Source organism: Zootoca vivipara, chromosome 14 (genome assembly GCF_963506605.1).
Source record: "Zootoca vivipara chromosome 14, rZooViv1.1, whole genome shotgun sequence".
Taxonomy (NCBI): Eukaryota; Metazoa; Chordata; class Lepidosauria; order Squamata; family Lacertidae; genus Zootoca; species Zootoca vivipara.
The window spans coordinates 28,363,451-28,383,073 of record NC_083289.1 but is presented as its reverse complement, the minus strand read 5'-3'; the positions used below and the strand labels follow the sequence as shown (position 1 = coordinate 28,383,073).

Below are 19,623 nucleotides of genomic sequence, written 5' to 3'. Positions count from 1 at the left end.
GGCGTCCCGGAACAGCAACCCCTGCAGGCGCTTCCGGGTCTCGCCGGAGACCGAAGATGGCGGCCTCTGCTGGCAGTGGAAGGAGGAAGCTGGAGGAGGAAGGGACGAGGGTCGTGATGCGCGCGACGGCGTTTCTGCTGCTGCTGCTCCCTCTGATGGGAGGTAGGGAGGCGCACCCCCCCAGCCCCCCCCCAACCAATGCTGTGAACTTTCCCTTTTTTGCGGGAAATTCCCTTATTCAGCGCCCTTACTTTCATATCTGGGAGTTGACAACTTGACAGCACAATAGGATTTCCTTATCTTCAAATCCAGAGGTTGACAGCTATGCCCCCAACCCCTCTCATCGCCCCTGCTTAGGCTCCCCTCTCTCTTCCAGAACTGGCCGCTGGCGGGAAGATGAAAGTCGTGGAGGAGCCCAACAGCTTCGGGTGAGCGCTTGAGACCCTTCCCCGCCCTGTCCCCCAAGTGGGCGCCCCCCACCATGAGAGCCCCTCAGGACTTCTCTTCCTCTCCTTGCTTCCTTCCCCACCAGGCTCAACAACCCCTTCCTGCCTCCGTCAAACCGCCTCCAGCCCAAAGCGTCCCCTTCGCCTGTGGCAGGTGAGTGGCTGGGCTGGGGCAAGGCAGGTGCCGAGGCAGGCAAGAGAGCTCCAGAGGGAGACAGGCGAACCCTTTGAAGAGGATCCTCCGCCTTCCTCTCCCTGTTGCCCATGAGCTGCCTTTATGAGCGAGCCTCTTTGTTTCTTTCCTAGGGCCGGCACATCTTTTTAGGCTTGCAGGCAAGTGCTTCAGTTATGTCGAATCCATGTGAGTATCTCGTTGGGGTGTCAAATAGTGAAACACTGTACACTCAGTAATAAGAAAAGACAAACATTCAAAATGCTTTCAATATTTAGGTACAAGTATGAGTTCTGCCCCTTCCATAATGTCACCCAGCATGAGCAGACATTCCGGTGGAATGCCTACAGTGGAATTCTCGGGTAAGCGGTTTCTGACATTTTTTCCAATATTTGTTTTTTTATTGACTATTTTAAAGCTAGTATTCTAGGATCAAAAAAACTGTCTGGTTTAACAGGAGAGTTAAAAGCAGCACCTTCAAATTCACTCACATTTGTGGCCCGTGCTAATATAGAGTTGAAAACTAGATTTCTACAGTTTTGCCACCCCAAGGATTCAAACCTTCAGAACTGCAATATAAGTTATTATAGGACTTAAGTCCTAGCACACAGTGCCCTTACTGTGCCTGTATTAGTCTTAAGCTGGTGCTTTCATGAAATAAATTAAATGACTGGGTATTACTTATCCTGCAATCGCCCAGCTGCTTAACTGCCCTGTTAGATTGACACTTTTGTTTCTGGGGAACAGATGCTTCATAGCCTGACGGACAAAACAGAACCTTGCAGGCTACATGTCAGAGTAGACTGTCAGCACCACTTTATAGGGGGAAAAGGCCATTAACTACTGATACCGTGATTGATGGCATCAAATTCCACTTTTCCCTTTGAGGTTTTTTTTTAAAAAAACAAACAGATTTTTAAAAACCTGTTTACTTTCCTTCTAGAATCTGGCATGAATGGGAAATTGAAAACAATACATTTGTTGGTATGTGGATGAGAGATGGAGATTCATGTGAAACCAGGAACCGACAAACAAAGGTAAGCAGTAAGGTGTACTAAAGAACAAAAATACCTTTTCGCCATCTGCAAGCTTTCAAAGTGTTCCTTGCTTTCATCACTAAAGGGGAGGGGGGTGGACAGGCTTTGCACCGGAGAATTTGGTTCTTCATTGGGCTATTTCACAGCCAAGGAATGGTATCTGAGACATTTTTCTTTACAAAGCACTCAGGTAATACTGTAAGTTTCTCCTAACAGTCTGATTGTATGCGTGCCTACAGCAAGAGGAGCTACGTGATGTTCCTTGTGTTTGGGAAGAAACAGGACTATTTTGTGCTGTTAAATCTCATGACAGTGCTTGATGCTCTGACTAAGCCAGTAAATGATCCAGGGTGAAATGGGATTTGACTTAATTTGAAGCCAGCAATGGCTTTTTTCACTGGTTCTCACTTCTCTGCTTTTCAGGTTCTTCTTGTCTGTGGAAAGAACAACAAACTGGCTCACGTGTCTGAACCGAGCACTTGTGTTTATTCTCTTACGTTTGAAACTCCACTAGTTTGCCACCCACATTCTCTCTTAGGTAGGTTAAATACCTCCATTTCTGGGTGAGCGCCAGGAGACACTTCAGTGATGCCAGCTTCTACTGCAAAGGGCCCTTTCACCAGAGTTCCCATCACCAAGGTTCCACTTTTGTGATGCAGAGATAAGCAAAGAGTGATGGAGTCTCATGATGCCTCCTTTGATTTCTGAGATGTGCCTTCTCTGGCCAGATTTTCAATATTGCTGCTGCAGTGCATGGCTGGCTGCAATGATGATGGTGACCATTTTCATTTTCATCTACTATATATTTGGGAAGTTGATTGCCTGCTCATTATGTACTTGGGCACCTCTTAAGTATATTGTAATGAAATTTTGTATGATGATTCCTTAAAGAAATGGGGAGGTTTCTGTCTATGTTTAGATACTGTTGGATGCAATTTTGAATCAAGACAGTGGACTGAAACCTTCCAAAAGGCGATGCACTGATTTTTCTTTTCTCTTTACAGTCTATCCAGCTTTGCCGGAAACCCTCCGGAGGAAGTGGGATGAAGTGGAACGGTTGCTTTATGCCGAGCTAATCACAAAACAGGTTTGCTTCTTTTCTTTGTTACATCTCTGTCCTACCTTGCTTCTGTGGAACCCCGAGAGGCACAGGGAGCCTCCCTTCCAGGCACACTCCAGGCCCAGCTCAGCTTAGGCCTTCATTCAGTGCTGCTGCATCCAAAGTCTTGCCCTGGCTATTCCCTAATTAGGGTGTGAAGGCTGCTCAGAGAAAAGGCTTTGTTAAGGTACCGCTTCAGTATTTAACCTTGCAGTTTGTATATAGCACAGTGGGTGGGGTGGAATAAAGCAATGGCATTGTTTCCCCTCAAAATTGACTGAGATTGATTTATAGATTCTCTCTTTAAAAACAACTTGGTTTTAAATAATAATTTAATTTAATATATAGCTGATCCTGTAGCCTGTACTTCTAATCTCTTAAAACTGATTATTGGCAATCTATCAAGTGTACTGGAGGATGATTCTAATAATGGACTGGAAAAAGTCTTGGGCTGGCAGATAGACATTTAATATACCTGGAACCATTGAAGCTTTTTGAGGGAAAATGCTTTTTCAGGGTAGTTCGTTTTGTCTTAACTTGGGAAACAGATTTGGTTTTTTTATAAACCCTCTTTCATATAGCATTCCAAGGCTTTTTAATAAGAGAAATGAAGAGTAACTACAGAAACAATTTAAAAATATTAGCATGCCAGTAAAAATCTACAAAAGGGGGGATGCAAGAAAATCATAGTTTCAACCTCTGGAAGGCAGTATAAAAGCAAAAAAGAAAAGCAACCTAAAAGTCTGATGGGTAGCATGGTCCAGATGTTTTGCTATATTCAAGTTGTGCAAAGTTGCTACTGAAGTGTAAACCAAATGTTTCCATTATTAGAGTAACTAACTACTTGAGTGTGTATGTGATCAGGAAATACATGGATTTCAAATGGGATACTTGATTTTCATAAATGTATTTTTCTCCGAGAGTCATTAAAACCCAGCTGGCCAGTGCTGAAACACTGGCTCCCAGTTCTGAGGCCAGGCTCCTGGAAAACAGGTGAAAAGCAAATAGCAATTGGGAGGGTAAAAATAAGGCTTTATTTGATATTTTGTTTCCTAGGGATACAAGAAACGGTTGAAAGAGATATTTGAAGAAGCAGGCTTTTTTAAATTAACTGGAGAGAAAGTGAGTGAGGGAAAGAAAGCAAAGCCTCAACACCTGGAATTTGATTCACTGGAAAAGTGCAATAAGGTACAGAAATTGGTGCCCGAGATGCTGGGCTGGTGCATTGTGGCCGTTGTTTATCATTCTGCATTCTTCTTCCTGTGCTGTTTCAGTGACTTGGTCTATTAAAAAAATAGGCATAGAGGCTGAGTGGGAGGTGTGATAGAAGTTGCTGGAATGAATAGCATCAGTGAACATTGTCCAGTGCTTAAAAGTGCTGTGGATGTGGGTAAAGAGTGGCAAGGGCCCGACTGGGTTTCAAGCCTGCAGACATAATCGTTATCTTGATGACGTAAAGGGCATCTGCTTTGCTTTTGTTTTCATGGCTTCTCTATTTGTGCATTTTGTATTTTCTGAACTTTTATGTTAAATTGTTACCTGTATTTGTGGATAACAATTGCCCTCTTATTTTCTAGGAGTACAAAGAACTTTCTAAAGATCTGAAGAAGCTTACAGATTTACTTACTCAACATGGAATTTCGTATGAAACAAGCCTGAGTAAGTTGAGCAAACTTATTTCCTCTTCCACACAGCACTGATATTGGCAACCTTAGTAACTCTTATTTGGGAATGTCTCATTGAATTTGGCAGGCCCAAACATTGGCAGTGGGGAGGGGAGAATGAAATAGAGGCAGTCTTTAACTTTAACTTGTTTTTACTCCTTCAGCAACGTAACATGTACAGTCATACCTCAGTTTAAGTACGCCTTGGTTTGAGTACTTTCAGTTTAAGTACTCTGCGGACCCGTCTGGAACGGATTAATACACTTTCCATTACTTTCAATGGGAAAGTACACTTCAGGTTAAGTACACTTCAGGTTAAGACTTCCAGAACCAATTGTGTACTTAAACCAAGGTACCACTGTATAGTTTATAACTTAGGCTTCAAGGTGGGTGAAGTGTTGAAAGGGCTTGAGGTGGGGAAAAGCCAGGTTCAGGGTAGGGCAGGGGTCAGCAACCTTTTTCAGCCGTGGGCCGGTCCACCGCCCCTCAGATCATATGGTGGGCTGGACTATATTGGGGGGGGGGGATGAACAAATTCCTATGCCCCACAAATAACCCAGAGATGCATTTTAAATAAAAGCACACATTCTACTCATGTAAAAACACGCCGATTCCCAGACCGTCCGTGGGCCGGATTGAGAAGGCAATTGGGCCGCATCTGGCTCACAGGCCTTAGGTTGCCTACCCCTGGGGTAGGGGAAATGACAGAGCATCCTTCTGAATTCATCCCAGTCCTAGTATTAGTCCAGAGTTCTTGGTTGGGTGGGAAAGCTGTAGCTGGCTTATGGGATCAATGGTCTGAGCTTGGTATAAAGTAGATTATCTTCTTGTATTCTAGATGGAAACAGAGATGATAACCGTGCCACTCAGGCGGTTGTGACAGAAAAGCCAGCTCTTACTGTTGTTTCAAAGGCCGATTGGCACCTGCGTGGAGACACAGGAACATGGAATGACTCCCTCTAAGGAAGAAATCCCCCTGGACAACTTGCTCAGCATTTGGGGTTTTCACAGCAATTAGAATTTAATCCACATTGTGTGGTTGTACTTGGGTTATGGAACCTGTGACCCCTCAGATGAGGCTGGAGTATAGCTTCCATCTTTCAGCATAGGCCACGCTAACTGGACCTGAAGGGAGCTGGGATTGAACAAGAAGCATATGGAAAGTCACAGGTTTCCTATCCCTCTTCTGTACCCCACAGGGAAGAGCAGAAACTGTTAAATATAGGACAGTCTTTTCAGCAGGCCAGTATCTAGTAGGAGCCTCTGCTGCCAACTCAGGACTCTCTTTTGGAGTGAAGGCAAGTGAGGGCTACCAATTGAAGCTGTGGCAGCCTTTTTGAGCTTTGTGTCTTATTGCTTCGTAACAGAGAATGCTGCAAGTGAGGGCAGCAGTCTTATGTACTGTGTGGTGTCTTGGGCCAGAAGAGGATCCATCCAATAAATTCCAGTCCTTAGAATTTTATTTAACAAAAGTGCTAGAGACCACAGTATGGGTATAGGTGGAGGGACCCAATGCGGGATTTATCCCAAAGGAACATTCCAAATGACCAGTCAGTGTTGCAGGCATGCACTATGAAGAAAACTTCAAGCAGAACTTAGCCCCCTATGCTTAATTTTACTCCTATAATTCAGTAGGCCCCTCCACTGCTTTATGATATATTTCTGATTGTTTCTACTAGGCTGCCAAGGCAAGAAACTTAACATACTTGATTTCTGCCACCGCTTTCATTCATTTCAGCGCGACACTGGGCATGGAGACTGCTGTTCCATAGGCCAGATATGTTTATCCACCTTGAAAAGGCTCAAAATTGCCCATCTTGCCTTCCTACTAAGAACCGCCTACTTGATCACATGAGATGGCCCACGGCCAGAGCAGAAGTGTCTCCAGCTGCTGTCTTGGCGGTTTGGTTGCCTTAGTAGCCACCATAATGCTGTAGGAATATCAAAGTACACTACAATAGATTTGGGGGGAGGGGTAGAAGAGGAGGGAAAGTCCAAGGCTTGGACTAAACACCCCCAAAGACAACAAACCAACCACTCAGGCTAATAATGGTTTAATTCTGGGTGTTGTTGAGTATATGGGAAACAATATGCAGGAGGAGGTGGTGCAGCCATACGTCAGGATGGGTGCAAAGATCTGGAGCCAGCCGAGGTTGACAATGTGGAAAGAGAGCTGCTCATTTTGGGAGCCACTGATGGGTGAAGCAGCTCACAGAAAGAAACTCAAAGCTCCTTTTCCACAGACTTCCAAGTAACAAGAGTTACTTCCCATAGAACTTCTTGTTTAGGAGAAAAATGAGGAGATTGACATTCACTTTTGCTCGATCAAACAACTTCATGACAGCCACACCTTCATACTGGAGCTGCAACAGATCCTGTGGGAACCAGGGGTTGGGGTGGCGGGGAGAGAGAAAGAGAGAGAATAAATTCTCAGTCGTGGCTCCTAGGACACACCTGGTCAGTGTACAGAGGCTTGGCCTATAGCATTCATACATCTTGCCCAGTTTGGACCTCCGAGATGGGCAAAATCATACCTAGCAGTCTTTTCTCAAGTAGCACATGCCATCATCTTTTTGTGATGCTCAGCGGAAGGGGAAGCTATCAAGCTGCTATAGTGAAGGGCTCTCTGTTTTGCACAGGGTGGGAAGGAACCTTATTCCATGCATTGATACTTCTCCAAAACTGATTTTCTCACTGGTGAAAGCATGGATGTGATCCCTGTTGGACATTCTCATTTTGTTTTCAGTAATTTAAGTGCATGTTTTTCCCATTTAAGAATGTGCACATGCCATTTTGCTGAAATAAATTATTCTGGAAATGCCTCTGCACCGACTCTTCAACTCATTTCCAAGAAATGAGGATGGAGCACACATGAAGGACTGTGAATGTTGCATTTGGCAGCAGATGGAAAGGAAACAGCAAGCCATGTTATGCCACAGCAATTACACCCCAACTGCTTGATGCTTGCATACTTTCTGATAGCAGGCTAAATGGAGAGTAAGTTGGCAGTGAATAGATTAAGTTTTAGGAGTTATTTTTCCTATGCAAGTTATATGCATTTGCACCGTCCACTTTGCTCCCCCGCCCCATTATGCTCCCCTAAGATTATTTCAGCACATTTAAAAAGCTCTAAGGACCTAATTGGGCAAAAAAGATGAAAATAATAACTAAACTCTGACTCTAATCTAGGATCAACAATTGATAATAGGACTATTCCTTAGAATCACTGCTGGAGATCTTGGAGGCCAAGAGGGAAAAGAGGAGGAATGAACTATTTTTAAAAAAATAAATAAACGCTAAAGCTCTGGCATTGGGCATGGCAGGCCTGGAGGGTGGGAAGGAGGCCTCTGTGCCCTCCAGGAACAAGTCTGGAAGACACCATCTCCTGATCAAGGTGAAGCCTATTCCCAAACAGTTTTAGAATGTCCAACTGCATCGGGGCGGGAGATGAAAAGGCATTTTTTCCAGAAAACTGAAGCAGCCACAGAGCTGCTGCATCATCTGGTGCAAACAGGCAATAAACCTCCCCACCATCATCCCGGGGTGGGGAGTCATTTTTAAAATCCATCTATTTATGTAAAACTGCTAGCACATTTAAATACATCTGTCTTTGATAAATACACTTTTCATTAAGGTCTACAGCTGGACATCATCATCATCATCATCATCATCATCATCATTATACAATCCAACTCAAGCATCACCTAGGGCCCACTGGATCCCTCCCCTCGGAGTCTAAACACACAAGCACAGCCATTCCCTGTCTGACTCATTCTGGAGAGGGTGGGCCAATGTTTTGTTCAATTAGTTCCCCAGATTTTCACATTCTGCTGTTAGGGTTAAAAGCAAAATCAGCAGAAACTGGTTGAGAAACTTACACATAGAGACCAAGACTTAAACAAATGCTTGGTTTAATGGAGAAAGTAAAAATAACAAAAAATTAAATTAAGCTTGCACAAAATACCCGCACAACCAAACCACCCACCAAAAGCACACTGGGAAAACACCCAGCACAGAGGCAACACACAACACCCCTGATATACCCTGCATCATCAGCTTCACAGCAACACCTGTAGAGCTGCTCCACAGCTGCAGAGCCCCAGTCATTAAATCTTTCCTGACTCTTAAAGGTACAGTGAAACAATAATGACACTTTTACACAATCATTCAACATCTGCTTCCTTTGAAGAAGTGTGCTCCTTAATCTAATTTAGATAAACCTGGAATGCAGTCCAGGAGAATAGGTCATAATGATTTTTTGTTCGATATCTAATATCGTCCTCTCCTTCCCCATCACAGTTTGGAGATCCTGAACGAAATCCCCTGATGCAAACTCAGTACAAGGGTGGACTGTACAGACAACATCAAGATCCATACCTGATAATGTAGAATGAATGTCTCCATCTGTACACCCATGAACTTTGCTTTTACCTCAAAGTCTCCGACTTCTTCCGTTGGGCTAATTTCAAATATCACATTTTTGAATCTATACAGTTTGGGGGACAAAACAAATATGCTTATTTTAATGTGCCATTGGGAGTTGAAGTGAAGAATAAAGGATTATTGGATAGGAATTAAGTACTTGCACTAGAGAGCTTCAGTGTGGATTTCAGATTGGAAGAACTGAAAGCGATTGTATTTCTAGGTAAAATCAGTCCCTTGACCTGCCAGTAACAACGGACTGTTTCCTTCCTCTCCCTTACCCCTTCATTTCATTCTGGCATTGCCATGTCTGGGTGAGTTTAGAGATTACTTTCAGTTTTATAAGACACTTGCAAGCAAGCACTGTTTTTGATGCCTAGTCCACAGAAGCACCATGAAGTGCTTCAGAGGTCTTCTACAGCTCCCACTTTGCCTCTGACAAGCCAAAAGTCCTTCTTAGGAGCCCTACTTGGCCTCAGGATTAGTCTAAATCTGATGCACACTGCTAGCAAATATTTACACACAAACACCCAAATCCATGAAAATGTTCACACCCAATTTTATCCCGGAATGCTGCTGACTGGGTGAGACTTGCCTCTGTGCATGCTGGCTGTGATAAATGACATACTCACTGGCTGGCTTGCAGATCTTCAATTTCCAACAGGACTCCCTTTTCATGGAGCCGGGCTGCCGTGTATTTCAGGGAGATCTTTTTGCTTTTCTTTCCCTTCATCTCCCGTGGTTTTTTCGAAACCCTGAAGAAAAGAGGGACGGGCACCTCACTGAGAGGCATTCTCCCATTTGTAGGATTTCAGGTCTGACTTGACAAGCATTGAGGCTAACAAAGACTTGACCCAAGGCACCGGGGGTGGGGTGGGGAGTTTTGCCTCTCCCTCCCCAAGGGCCACCAATACACCTGGGGGGGGGGAATAATTCCCCTTAACTCCTGCTCTTCCTGCAGGCAGCTCTTTGAGAGCTAACCCCCCTTGCTCTTATGCCCTTTGTCAACTCACCATTTTCCATCTCTCATCACCTGGCAATCCCCCCTCCCCATTTTTTGTTTTCATGCCAAGAGATTTCCCAAGGTCCCAGGGTACACCCACACAACCCCAAACCTCCGGGGGCTTCTACTTACTTGCCCTTGCTGGCCAAGTTATCCAGGCACGTTTTGATATAGCTCTTGTAGTAATCCACCTGCTCCTCGTAAAAAGTCGCCTTGGAGGTGAGGGCATTGTGGGTCTGCTGCAACTTCACCAGCTCTGCTTTTCTCCTTTGGCGATAGCGCCGCTGATTTCGAATGTCCTGGAGTTGGGGTGGGGGAGCAGGAGGGAGGGGACAGGCTTACCTTCTAACCCAAGACATTCCAAGTGTGTGTGTGCACACATGTGCATTGAGTAGCCGCCCCCAACCCCATCCCCAGTCACCTTTATATGTCACACAGCATATGCACCTGCCAGCACAAGCCCACTGGCTGTTAGCTCAGTTTCCCTGGATGCCGCCTACCTTGGCCACATCATTGATCAGATCCTGGTATCTGTTCTTGGGGTTCACTGTCCCCAGTTCAGTCAGCTTCTTCAGGGCCGATTTTATCTTTTCCTTCTTTTCTTGAAGGCTCAGGTTGCTGTCCTCCTTGACCGCTTTGGATTTCTTCATCTTGTCGGGAGTTTTGGCATCCCGAATGGCTCGCCTCTGCATGGCTCTCTGGTGTTCGGCTTCCTGGGTGGGGATTGGGGTGTCAGAAAGGCTGTTGCAACTGGTCTGTTCTGGTACACACATTCCTGCCCCGCCACCCCAACATACACCACCAGATGCCACTTGCTTGAGCCCTTCTCTTCTTTGGACAGTCAGTCACAGACTGCTGTTCCCCCAGGCCTGCGACACTCTCTTGCCCCTTGGAGACAGGAAGACTTTGGCGTCTGCTCCAACATGACTAAACCTCCTCCCCATTACCTGTTCAACACTGGCTGGAGTTTCCAGGATCTCGGTCAGCGTCTCTCCTGGCTGGAAGCGGATCACATCCACAATTAAGCGCTTTGTGCTGAAAAGCAAAAGGAAAGGAAGAATCAATGTGCCATCGATGAGCAAGTGCCTGTTGTCTCTTCTGCCAAATATGCACCATCAGGGAGATACTGTACTCAAAAGAGGAAGGAAATCAAAGAAACAGCCACCCTTGACTACTCACATCTCAGCGGCACAGAAAGCTGCAGATGTTCTTACACATAGCCTTGCCACTGTGATTTATGCACTGTGAACCTGAAGGCTGGGTTACTGTAATGCACTCTACACAAGGCTGCCCTTAGGGCTTGTGCAGGGGCTGTAGCTACTGCAAAAGGAGGCCCACACCACTCACTGGGGTGCCACATGGAATGCTTATTTCATGTCTCCTGAAGGAGTTGCACTGGCTGCCAATTAGCCCCTGGGCTGGGTTTAAGGTTCTGGTTATGATGTCTAAAACCTCTGAAACAGCTTGGGACCAGGTGATGAAGGATTGCCTTCTCCAGTACATTCCCACTGGTTCCTTATGACTGGCTAAGGGAAGCAAGTTGCCTAATTTAGGGTTCCTCAGCATTAAGGAGTATCACAAGTGGGTTAGCCCTGCCAGCTAGCTGCAAGTCCTGCCTGCTGTCTTCACCACGGGCCTCAGAAGTCTGTTCAGAAGATTCTAAGTTCTCCAGCAGTCTGCTTGGATAAAGAGTCCCTTGAGAAAGGGATCTCTCCAAGGAGAACTGGGCAAAGAAAACAAGAAGTCTGAACTGACACATCAGGAATGAGGAATGTACCCCAGGAGTCCTGATATTTAGTAAGTATATGTATGAATTATTCTGGGTTGCATCAAAAGTTTGCATTCCTTATTCAGAAAGCTGTCAATCAATTTCCTCCTGGGAGTTCACACACTGAGCATGATGGCAACACTATCTCTCACTACACCCCTAGTTTCTGAACACAGGTTTTGTGGACACAGCAATTTCAACTAATCCTTAATAAAAGCCCAGTGTGCTGCTGAATATCACAGCACTTGCTACGTATCAACATGTAGTAAAGATGTACAAAGAGATGTGCACTTTTGTACACCTCCCTTCCTCTTCCTCCTCTTAGATAAATGATCATCAAATAGTGGAACCCAACATGCTGAGAGCAAGACACATTTTTAGTCATTTCACTTCCCTGAATACTTCTGTTATTTCTGGGTGTTGCCATCTTTTGTTTTTTACCCAGAGAACTGTGTAGGGGATTCAGAGTGGAGAGATGCAGGTTCAGAATCTCCACTAAGCCATGAAGCTCACTGATAAGGCTTTGGCTCCCTCCCTCCAGCCAGTCAGCCAGCCACCTTTTCTTAAAGCCTGGGCAAATGCTTTGGTGAAATGGGACATCCCCAGGTGACTTGGATGTGAAAGTGAGAAAGGCTCAGGGGCTGTCATGGCCCCTACTTACTTCAGCAGAATAGTCTTGGCATCCATCTCTGCATTCTCATCCCCAGGTACATCAAATTTGTTAGTCAGTGTGAGTGAAACTTCTGTCTTGGCCAGCATCTCTTTACTGGCTGGATCATTCACGCTGCCAGATCCCTCTCCTTGGAGAAAAGCAGAGCACAGGAAAAGAGTGTGGTTGTTTGCTTCACTCATTTAGTCTCTCCCCCTGTGATAACTCATTTTTTAAGTAACTGCTTTGAAATGTGTGTGTTCCTGGATGCCAGCCGTGTCTCTTACCTGGAGGACCCTATTTAATCACCTTAGGAATAGCAATGTTGACATGTGCCTGCATTGGTTTGGCTACAGAGGCCTCAATATACAGGCAGGAATAAGGCTCGTGGAGAGGCATCTTAGCCCTACTTCTGGGTTGTTTGTGGGTAGTGTTTTAGCACTCAATAGATACACTTGAACCATGTTTCTCATTACTAAATCAGAAAAAAGCTCACCTATCAGAGATTCAATGGTGGACACCTCCCCCAGGTCATCTAGAAGCTCATGAATAGGGTCATTGTGCTCAGGAGCAATGGCATCTTGATGGTCCAAAAGCAGCTAGTTTGTGAGTAACAAAGATTAGGCAATGAGCTGATAATAATAATAATGGTGATATTACAACAATTTATTATTTATATGCCACCCATCTGACTGGGTTGCCCCAGACACTCTGGGCAGTCTCCCCCAAAAATAGTAAAAACACAATACAGGATGAATAATAATAATTTATGCTTGTGATGTTTGTGATGTTTCTGTCTAGTTTCTGGTATTCTTCAGAAAAACTTTTTTTATTTATACCAAGAGAATAAAGTCTACACCACAACAGTCCAATACGCAAAAGAGACTTACAGTGTGTGTGTTTATTATTTCTCCAATGGAGATATAGATCACTGGCTTCGTGAGGGTCACCAAGTCTGAATATTCATCAACATTGAACTTCTCTTGCAGCTCTGGGACTTCACAAGCAGCCTGGAAAAAACGCCTTCAGAAAGGCAAAAGAGAGTTAGCCGAATTTGGAAAGTCCCACCCCAGCCACCACCAACCCAGCTGGTGATGCTTTTCGGCCAAACAGGTCTTCACAAGCACCATATTTGTCCTCCACTGGGAGATTCTCAGCTGGGGCGATTATAACACTTCACATAAGTCACTATGGTGAACAGTCCCAAGCAGCATCCTTTAAAACTGGAATGCAACACACTGTGTGATGGGAACTGGAGTCACAACAACCCCATAGCTGCCAAGTACCCCGTTTTCCCCGGGAAACCCCCGTTTTTACTTACCTTTTCCCGGGGATCCCCCGTATCACTTTGTCTCCCATTTTTCTCTGTTATTTTCTCCTGCCAGCGGCCATTTTTTTTAATGATTTGCCCTTCTATGGTCACAAAAGATGGCCGCCGCCGGCTTCAAAAATCGCATCTACGCATGACCGGAAGTGCGTAGACGCGACTTCCGGTGTCAGCGGCGGCCATTTTTGGTGCCCATAGATGGGCAGGCAACACCGGAAGTTGCGTTGACGCACTTCCGGTCATGCGTAGATGCGACTTTTGAAGCCGGCGGCGGCCATTTTTGGTGCCCATAGAAGGGCAAAGCGACACCGGAAGTTACGTCGACGCAACTTCCGGTGTCACACGGTTGCCGGTCCCGGATTCTGCAGTCCGGGACTTGGAAGGTAAGCAACCCTGGCTTTTACGTTTGACCACGAAGCACACTCACCCACCCCATTTGGTGAAAGAAAAGATAAAACTAAACTTGTTCTCAAGTGAGTCTCCCCTGCTAAAAATATTTCTGCGTGCATGCCCAATTCTCAGAAAGGAACCTTACTTCCCCAGGTGACAAAACTTTGGGGGAATCTGGTGTTGTGGCTACCTAAATACAAGGGTGTATTTCAGGAGAAATTCCCAAGCAAGATTGGACTGTGAATTTACCCCAGTCAGCCCTGTCTGTGCCATGTAAGAAGCAGGCAACTTCCTGTGGGACTTTACAAGGAAATGTGTCCCCGCCCCCCAAGAAACAGATCTTCTCCTTCCTATCTGTTCTGAATAATTCACTGTCATTGGCCCCATCATTCCTTGCTGAAAGTCATTGTCACTCTACACCGTACTTTTCAGAAACCATTACCTGAATTTCTGGTAGGACTGAGAAAGGTACTCATTGATGATTCCTAGGTGCGCATTGTCCCCCAGGAACATCTTATTGGATGCTGCATGCTGCAACATTTTTGCAATGGAGCCAAGGTTTCGCCGTTGGTCTGTCGTCAACTGTCCTCCAGCTGACAGATCAATGATGTCAAAGGCATCCGGAGCCACAATGGCCGGGTTCATGTAGCGATAGTACAGAAGGTTGCCTACAATCTAGGGAAAGAGTCCTTTGTGACCTCACCTTGTCTGGAGGAAGCCACTTTCACCGATTCTGTCCCCCACCGCCAACCTGCTCAGTTGCACAAAGAGGCAGAGGGGAGGCAACAGGGCTTTAGAAAGGAAAGGAAGCCGCAGGCATTTGGGAGCAGGCAGGCAGGCAGGCAGCTGCTGTTTTCCTCACTTCGGAAGAGAATTAGCCACATTGGGAAATGCAGCTGAGATGCGGAAAAAGTCAGGAAGAGCCAGAAACAAGGCAAGGACTTGGCAAACAGAACATCCAGCACGGATGCCCCGGGGCAGATCATTTCTCAGCTCCACTGGGCGGCTACATTAAGCAGGTGCCATTTGTCTGGCTGGAAACACGCCAGGAAAGAAAGGGAGGGAAGGTTGGCTCCCACGGAAGTGCCTCGGAGCTATAATCTTGCCTCCCCAACAGCCTCACCAAAAGCCTCAAAAGGCAGTAGTCAAAGAAAGCCATAGGCTAGGAAGTATTCACTACTGGACTATGGGGAATAGGCAGTGATCCATGGGCTAAGGGCTCCCAGCTCTTTCCCCAAAGATACTGAGAAGCCAGGAGTTCACAGGCCACTTTAATGAAAAAGTTGAACGGCTTCAACTCATTGGCTGCTCTAGCAGCCCCCCCCCCTGAATTGTGCACTTCCGTCCTGACTCTTTGCTGCTGCTGCTGCTACCCTGTGGCCCCTGCAAGCTCCTCCGCCTGCTTCCCACCTAAAGGCATGCTTTAAAAAAGGAATTCACCTGCAGAGAAAGCCTAGATTCGATGCTTCAGTGTGGGAAAGCACAGAACTAGAAGAGAAGAAGAAAACAACAGCATTCAGGTCTCTTTTTTAGAAGAAGGCACAAGATGGCTCTTTATCTTTGAGAGAAATTGCCAGGCACAGGTCGCGACAGTCCCCAAAACAGGGCAGACCCACTGGACAGAAAGGTCATCCTTGTGAGTTCTCTTGGCTTTAAACTTATATGAGAAGAGAGTGCCACTGACCATCCACCAGTCACCCAAACCAGAGAGACATCCTTGCTCTTTTGAAAAACATTTTTTTTAAAAAGTTTATTTTTCTACCTGACATGCTCTCTTTAAAAAAAAAAAGAAGGAAAGTGGCACAGGCTGCTGCTGAGACCAAGTGTGGCCACTCGCTGCAGCTCTTTAGAGAGAAGGAAGAAGCCCAGCAGAGAGAGAGAGAGAGAGAGAGAGAGAGAGAGAGAGAGAGAGAGAGAGAGAGATGCAGTAGAAGCAGCGAGTCCACCCCCCCTCCACTCTCAAAGCAGCCCCCACCCCCATGCTCACCTAGGTCGCTGGAGCTGCAAATGTGATTGGCAGATGGTCTGATCAAACCACAAGAGAGCGCAAAGCAAGGTGTGTGTGTGTGTGTGTGTGTGTGTGTGTGTGTGTGTGTGTGTGTGTGTTTGGGAAACCCTGCTTCCTCACCTTCAGCAGATCATCCTCACTGGCGTCAGGAAATTTTTCATGTAGTGAATCTTTCAAGACCTTGGCAATGAAGCGCATGCCGTAGCTGTAGAGGGAGAACAAGGCCGGGAATGAGGAGAGAGGTGGAGAGAAGCTTAGAAGGACCCTCCTCCGCCTGCATCCGCCCAAGGGGCAGCTTGGGACACTCACGGGATTTTCTCCAGGGAGCCGATGATGGCCAACAGAAACTTATCGGTGATGGCCCGCATGTTCTTGATGGAGGCATCCAGACGTGTCTTGACCTCCTCGTGGGCCAGGGCTTGCTCCGGTGTGACGTCGTAGGGCAGCTTACTGTCAAGGAAAGGCCATAGGCAGGTGAGTGGTGGGAAGTGTCATGTGGAGGGTGCTGCCGCTCACACACCCCTCTTAGCCCTCCAGCTTATGCTGGACAGACACAACGAACAGCACATGTGCATAAACAGCCATCTGGATCCTGCCCAGGGGGCATCTGGTGACAGATCAGCCCTATTTGAGGTGAGGGGGAGGAGAGAAAGACCTGCAGGTATGGGCTCTAAGGGAGTCTTATGTCCCAATCATCCTTCCCACAGGAGGGTGGGTGGCAGGTAGCCTAGAGGGCAGTGGGTGGGGTGGGGGGGACATAGGGAGTCCAGCAGGAGCTTTGGGTTTTGAGGTCTTTGCTGACATTCCTCTCCTATGACCATCTGACCCTTGATAAATGTCCCCAAAGCAGAAGGGAGGAATGAAGGAGGAAGCTTTCTATATTGCTCTTGATTGAGAACATGGTTTTTTAAAAATGGCTCTAAACCTTTTGCCAGGTTCAGCTCACATTTGCGCCCTGGAATGACTGCACGACCTTTTCTAAGGCCATGGCTATGAGTCATCCATGTCTAAATATTTAATCTTGCATATCAGTGAATGGAATCTTTTTTTAAAAAACTTTCAAGGGAGAGAAAGAAACTTTTCAGATACAAGCTGCCACAAAACGTGAAAATCCAAATGAGGATGTGTGCTGCTTCAGAGCATGACCACCCAACGCCTCTCTCTCTCTCCCCTGAAAAAGTCCAGACCTTTTTTGGCACCTCCTGTGAGCATAAACAGCCCCTCATACCTGGCCTCTCCGGTCTGCGACTCCATCTGGTTGACCCAGGACTTGTAGATGTCCACTGGATCAGTTTTGATATTGAGAGATTTGTCCTCCATGATCTCCTTCACAACCGGTGCCAGGATCTGCCTCAAGGTGTTCTGTCCACGAGCACCACGGTTGAAGCTCACCACCATCTTGATCACGGTGGGGTTTCCCGTCACAATCTCTTGCAGCTGATCTACCTTTGATCTGGAAGAAGACGAGAAAGGCTTGCTGGAAACACATGTGGGTGAAAACCAGCTTGCTATCCCAGAAGAAGATACTGGTACCCAAGCCCAGAGGGTGGCCTTCCACTTTCCATACTTCTCTTTCATACATTTCTGTTGTTGTTGTTGTTGCTGTTGTTGTTGTTGTTGTTGTTGTTGTTGTTGTTGTTGTCATCCTCAGGTTTTCAGATCCAGCTTTTGTTTGCAGGTTGTTTCAGAACCTTCAGCCAGGAGGAGTTTCTGCCCTGCCTCTCCTATTAGTCAATGGCCGACCACCCTCCCACCAAGAGGGAAGCACAAGTCTGTCTGTCTGTCTGTCTGTCTGTCTATTTATATCTGATTTATTTACCACCCTTCATCTCAAAATCTCAGGGCGGTTCACTTATTCCAATGTGAAAAGGGGCCACTATAACTGAGAACGCAAGGTCAGGGGGAAAGCAATGTTCTTCTTTTTGAGAATTTTGATTTCATAGTTTAAATAGCTTTATTGCTCCTCCCCTTACAACCACACATTTACTGCTGACCACATGGCAAACTCATGCCTGGTCTTCCAACTTGGGAGCCAGAATGACAGCAAGAACCAGAAGCTCAAAGAAAGCTGCTCTCTGTGACGCGTGTATGGGTTCCTCTTCTACTGAAAAAATAAGAGCCCAAAGCGCAGTGAACAGCTGTAGCCTAACAGCTGTCTTTACGCCCCATGCAGCCCCTGAGAGTTAAAGGCTCCCGACCCACGTACTTGATCTCCTCCTGCAGTGCAGTCTTGAAGAGGCGCAGCAACAAGTATTCCTCCCGCTGATTGGAGGCGTAGTTGTACAGCGTGAAGATGACAGAGTCCATGAATTTTGTGGATTTGTTCTGGGGCATTTGGAAAATCAGCTTAGCCAGGTAAGTGGGGTTAGTCTGCAGCAAAACAAGGAGGGGATCATGGAGAGCAGTTCATGGAGAGGAGAGAAGACAAAAGCGTCACCTCCCGCTACAGCTCCTCCTCTCTTCTCACCTGCAGCAGGTAGAAGAGGTGCTGATAGGCTTCCAGCTTCTCCCTCTTCTCTTTGCTCAGAGCCTTCAAGCCTCCCCTTTGCTTGTTCAGCATCATCATGTCTGAGAGCTGCTCCTTATTCTTCTTGGTAAGTTTCTTGCTGTGAGACACGACATCCTGTAGTGAGGAGGAAAGGGCAGAGGGGAACTCAGAGCCTGTGCTTAGCATCCCATCCTTACCCTGGGACCCTGGCCTTGTCTCCTGCTGCTGACTCTCCAGGTGGGAGGTCAGGGTTGGCCACGAGAATGGAAATTTGATCCAAGAGCAGACTTGGGCAGAACTGGAAATACCGACTGGCCCTCAAATTCAGGTTTTCCTTACCTGCTGAGCAGTATCAGTAGATCTATCTAACATTGAAATTGAAATATTGGGACAGAAAAAGAGCAAAGATGTTTCCCAAAGCTACATAAGGCAAAGCTGAACTGGGGGGTTTGGATATCGCTTGGATTGTTCGGGGCCTCTTATCTTCGCAGACACACAACCCACCATATTCAAAGACACAGGATATCCCCGACCGCTACGTTATGTGGATGTGACCATCTTTCTCATCAGCCCTAGGACAACTGACGGATAATTGATCTGGTCTGGCAGGGAAATTATTGACGAGAGGGAGACTGTTGCTTTATGAGCTCTAACAAACACCTTCAGTGGCTACTAACAAACACCTTCAGAACCTGCCATACACAACGGTGTCCTTGTTGCTTGAGGAGAACTTGGCAAGGGGGATTGCTCCCCTCCCAGACAGCGGGGACTATACCTGCAGCGTGATTTTGTTCTTCACCAGCAAGCCAATTTTTATGTCCATGAGGTTGAGGTCATTCTCCAGCTGCTGATTGGAGCGGATCAAGGTCACGACCTCCTCACGCAGCTTCATCACGTCCAGTTCCTCTTGGAAATCTTGATCGCTCTGATCCAGCAAGTGCACAAACTTCCGGACAACCGCCATCGGGGGGTCTTCAGCATTGACTGTGGAGGGAAAGACGCCAGCCAAGGAATGGTGACAAATGCTGATGGCACAAAAGGAGCAGGCCTTTCATTTATTCTCACGAGAGAATTGCTCTTTCTTGTGTACATAAGAATCAGACAGACTGAAAGGAAAGAACCCAAACCCCTCAATTTTGCCCTGTTTTGA

At 46.5% G+C, this 19,623-nt stretch overlaps 2 protein-coding genes across 2 annotated transcripts in view; one reads left to right on the top strand and one right to left on the bottom strand.

Annotated features, from left to right (window-relative positions):
* The first annotated feature begins 22 nt into the window (after positions 1 to 22).
* Positions 23 to 6,636, top strand: GNPTG (N-acetylglucosamine-1-phosphate transferase subunit gamma). Its single transcript, XM_035131010.2, has 11 exons — positions 23 to 162; positions 377 to 428; positions 533 to 600; positions 753 to 807; positions 897 to 980; positions 1,562 to 1,655; positions 2,079 to 2,193; positions 2,660 to 2,742; positions 3,811 to 3,942; positions 4,332 to 4,413; positions 5,257 to 6,636. The coding sequence occupies exons 1-11, from the start codon at positions 57 to 59 to the stop codon at positions 5,379 to 5,381; spliced, it is 996 nt and encodes a 331-aa protein (XP_034986901.1). The 5' UTR covers positions 23 to 56; the 3' UTR covers positions 5,382 to 6,636.
* IQGAP1 (IQ motif containing GTPase activating protein 1) overlaps positions 6,457 to 19,623 on the bottom strand; it is a 49,757-nt gene continuing 36,590 nt past the window's right edge. Inside the window, exons 23-38 of the mRNA XM_035131009.2 lie at positions 19,249 to 19,457; positions 18,453 to 18,608; positions 18,192 to 18,355; positions 17,214 to 17,438; positions 16,295 to 16,435; positions 16,106 to 16,190; positions 14,420 to 14,652; positions 13,151 to 13,283; positions 12,757 to 12,859; positions 12,273 to 12,411; positions 10,791 to 10,878; positions 10,344 to 10,556; positions 9,976 to 10,142; positions 9,473 to 9,595; positions 8,796 to 8,904; positions 6,457 to 6,793 (exon numbers count right to left, since the gene is read on the bottom strand). Coding sequence (XP_034986900.1) covers positions 6,680 to 6,793; positions 8,796 to 8,904; positions 9,473 to 9,595; positions 9,976 to 10,142; positions 10,344 to 10,556; positions 10,791 to 10,878; positions 12,273 to 12,411; positions 12,757 to 12,859; positions 13,151 to 13,283; positions 14,420 to 14,652; positions 16,106 to 16,190; positions 16,295 to 16,435; positions 17,214 to 17,438; positions 18,192 to 18,355; positions 18,453 to 18,608; positions 19,249 to 19,457 — 2,402 coding nt within the window. The 3' untranslated portion in view covers positions 6,457 to 6,679. The remainder of the gene's footprint in view (positions 6,794 to 8,795; positions 8,905 to 9,472; positions 9,596 to 9,975; positions 10,143 to 10,343; positions 10,557 to 10,790; positions 10,879 to 12,272; positions 12,412 to 12,756; positions 12,860 to 13,150; positions 13,284 to 14,419; positions 14,653 to 16,105; positions 16,191 to 16,294; positions 16,436 to 17,213; positions 17,439 to 18,191; positions 18,356 to 18,452; positions 18,609 to 19,248; positions 19,458 to 19,623) is intronic.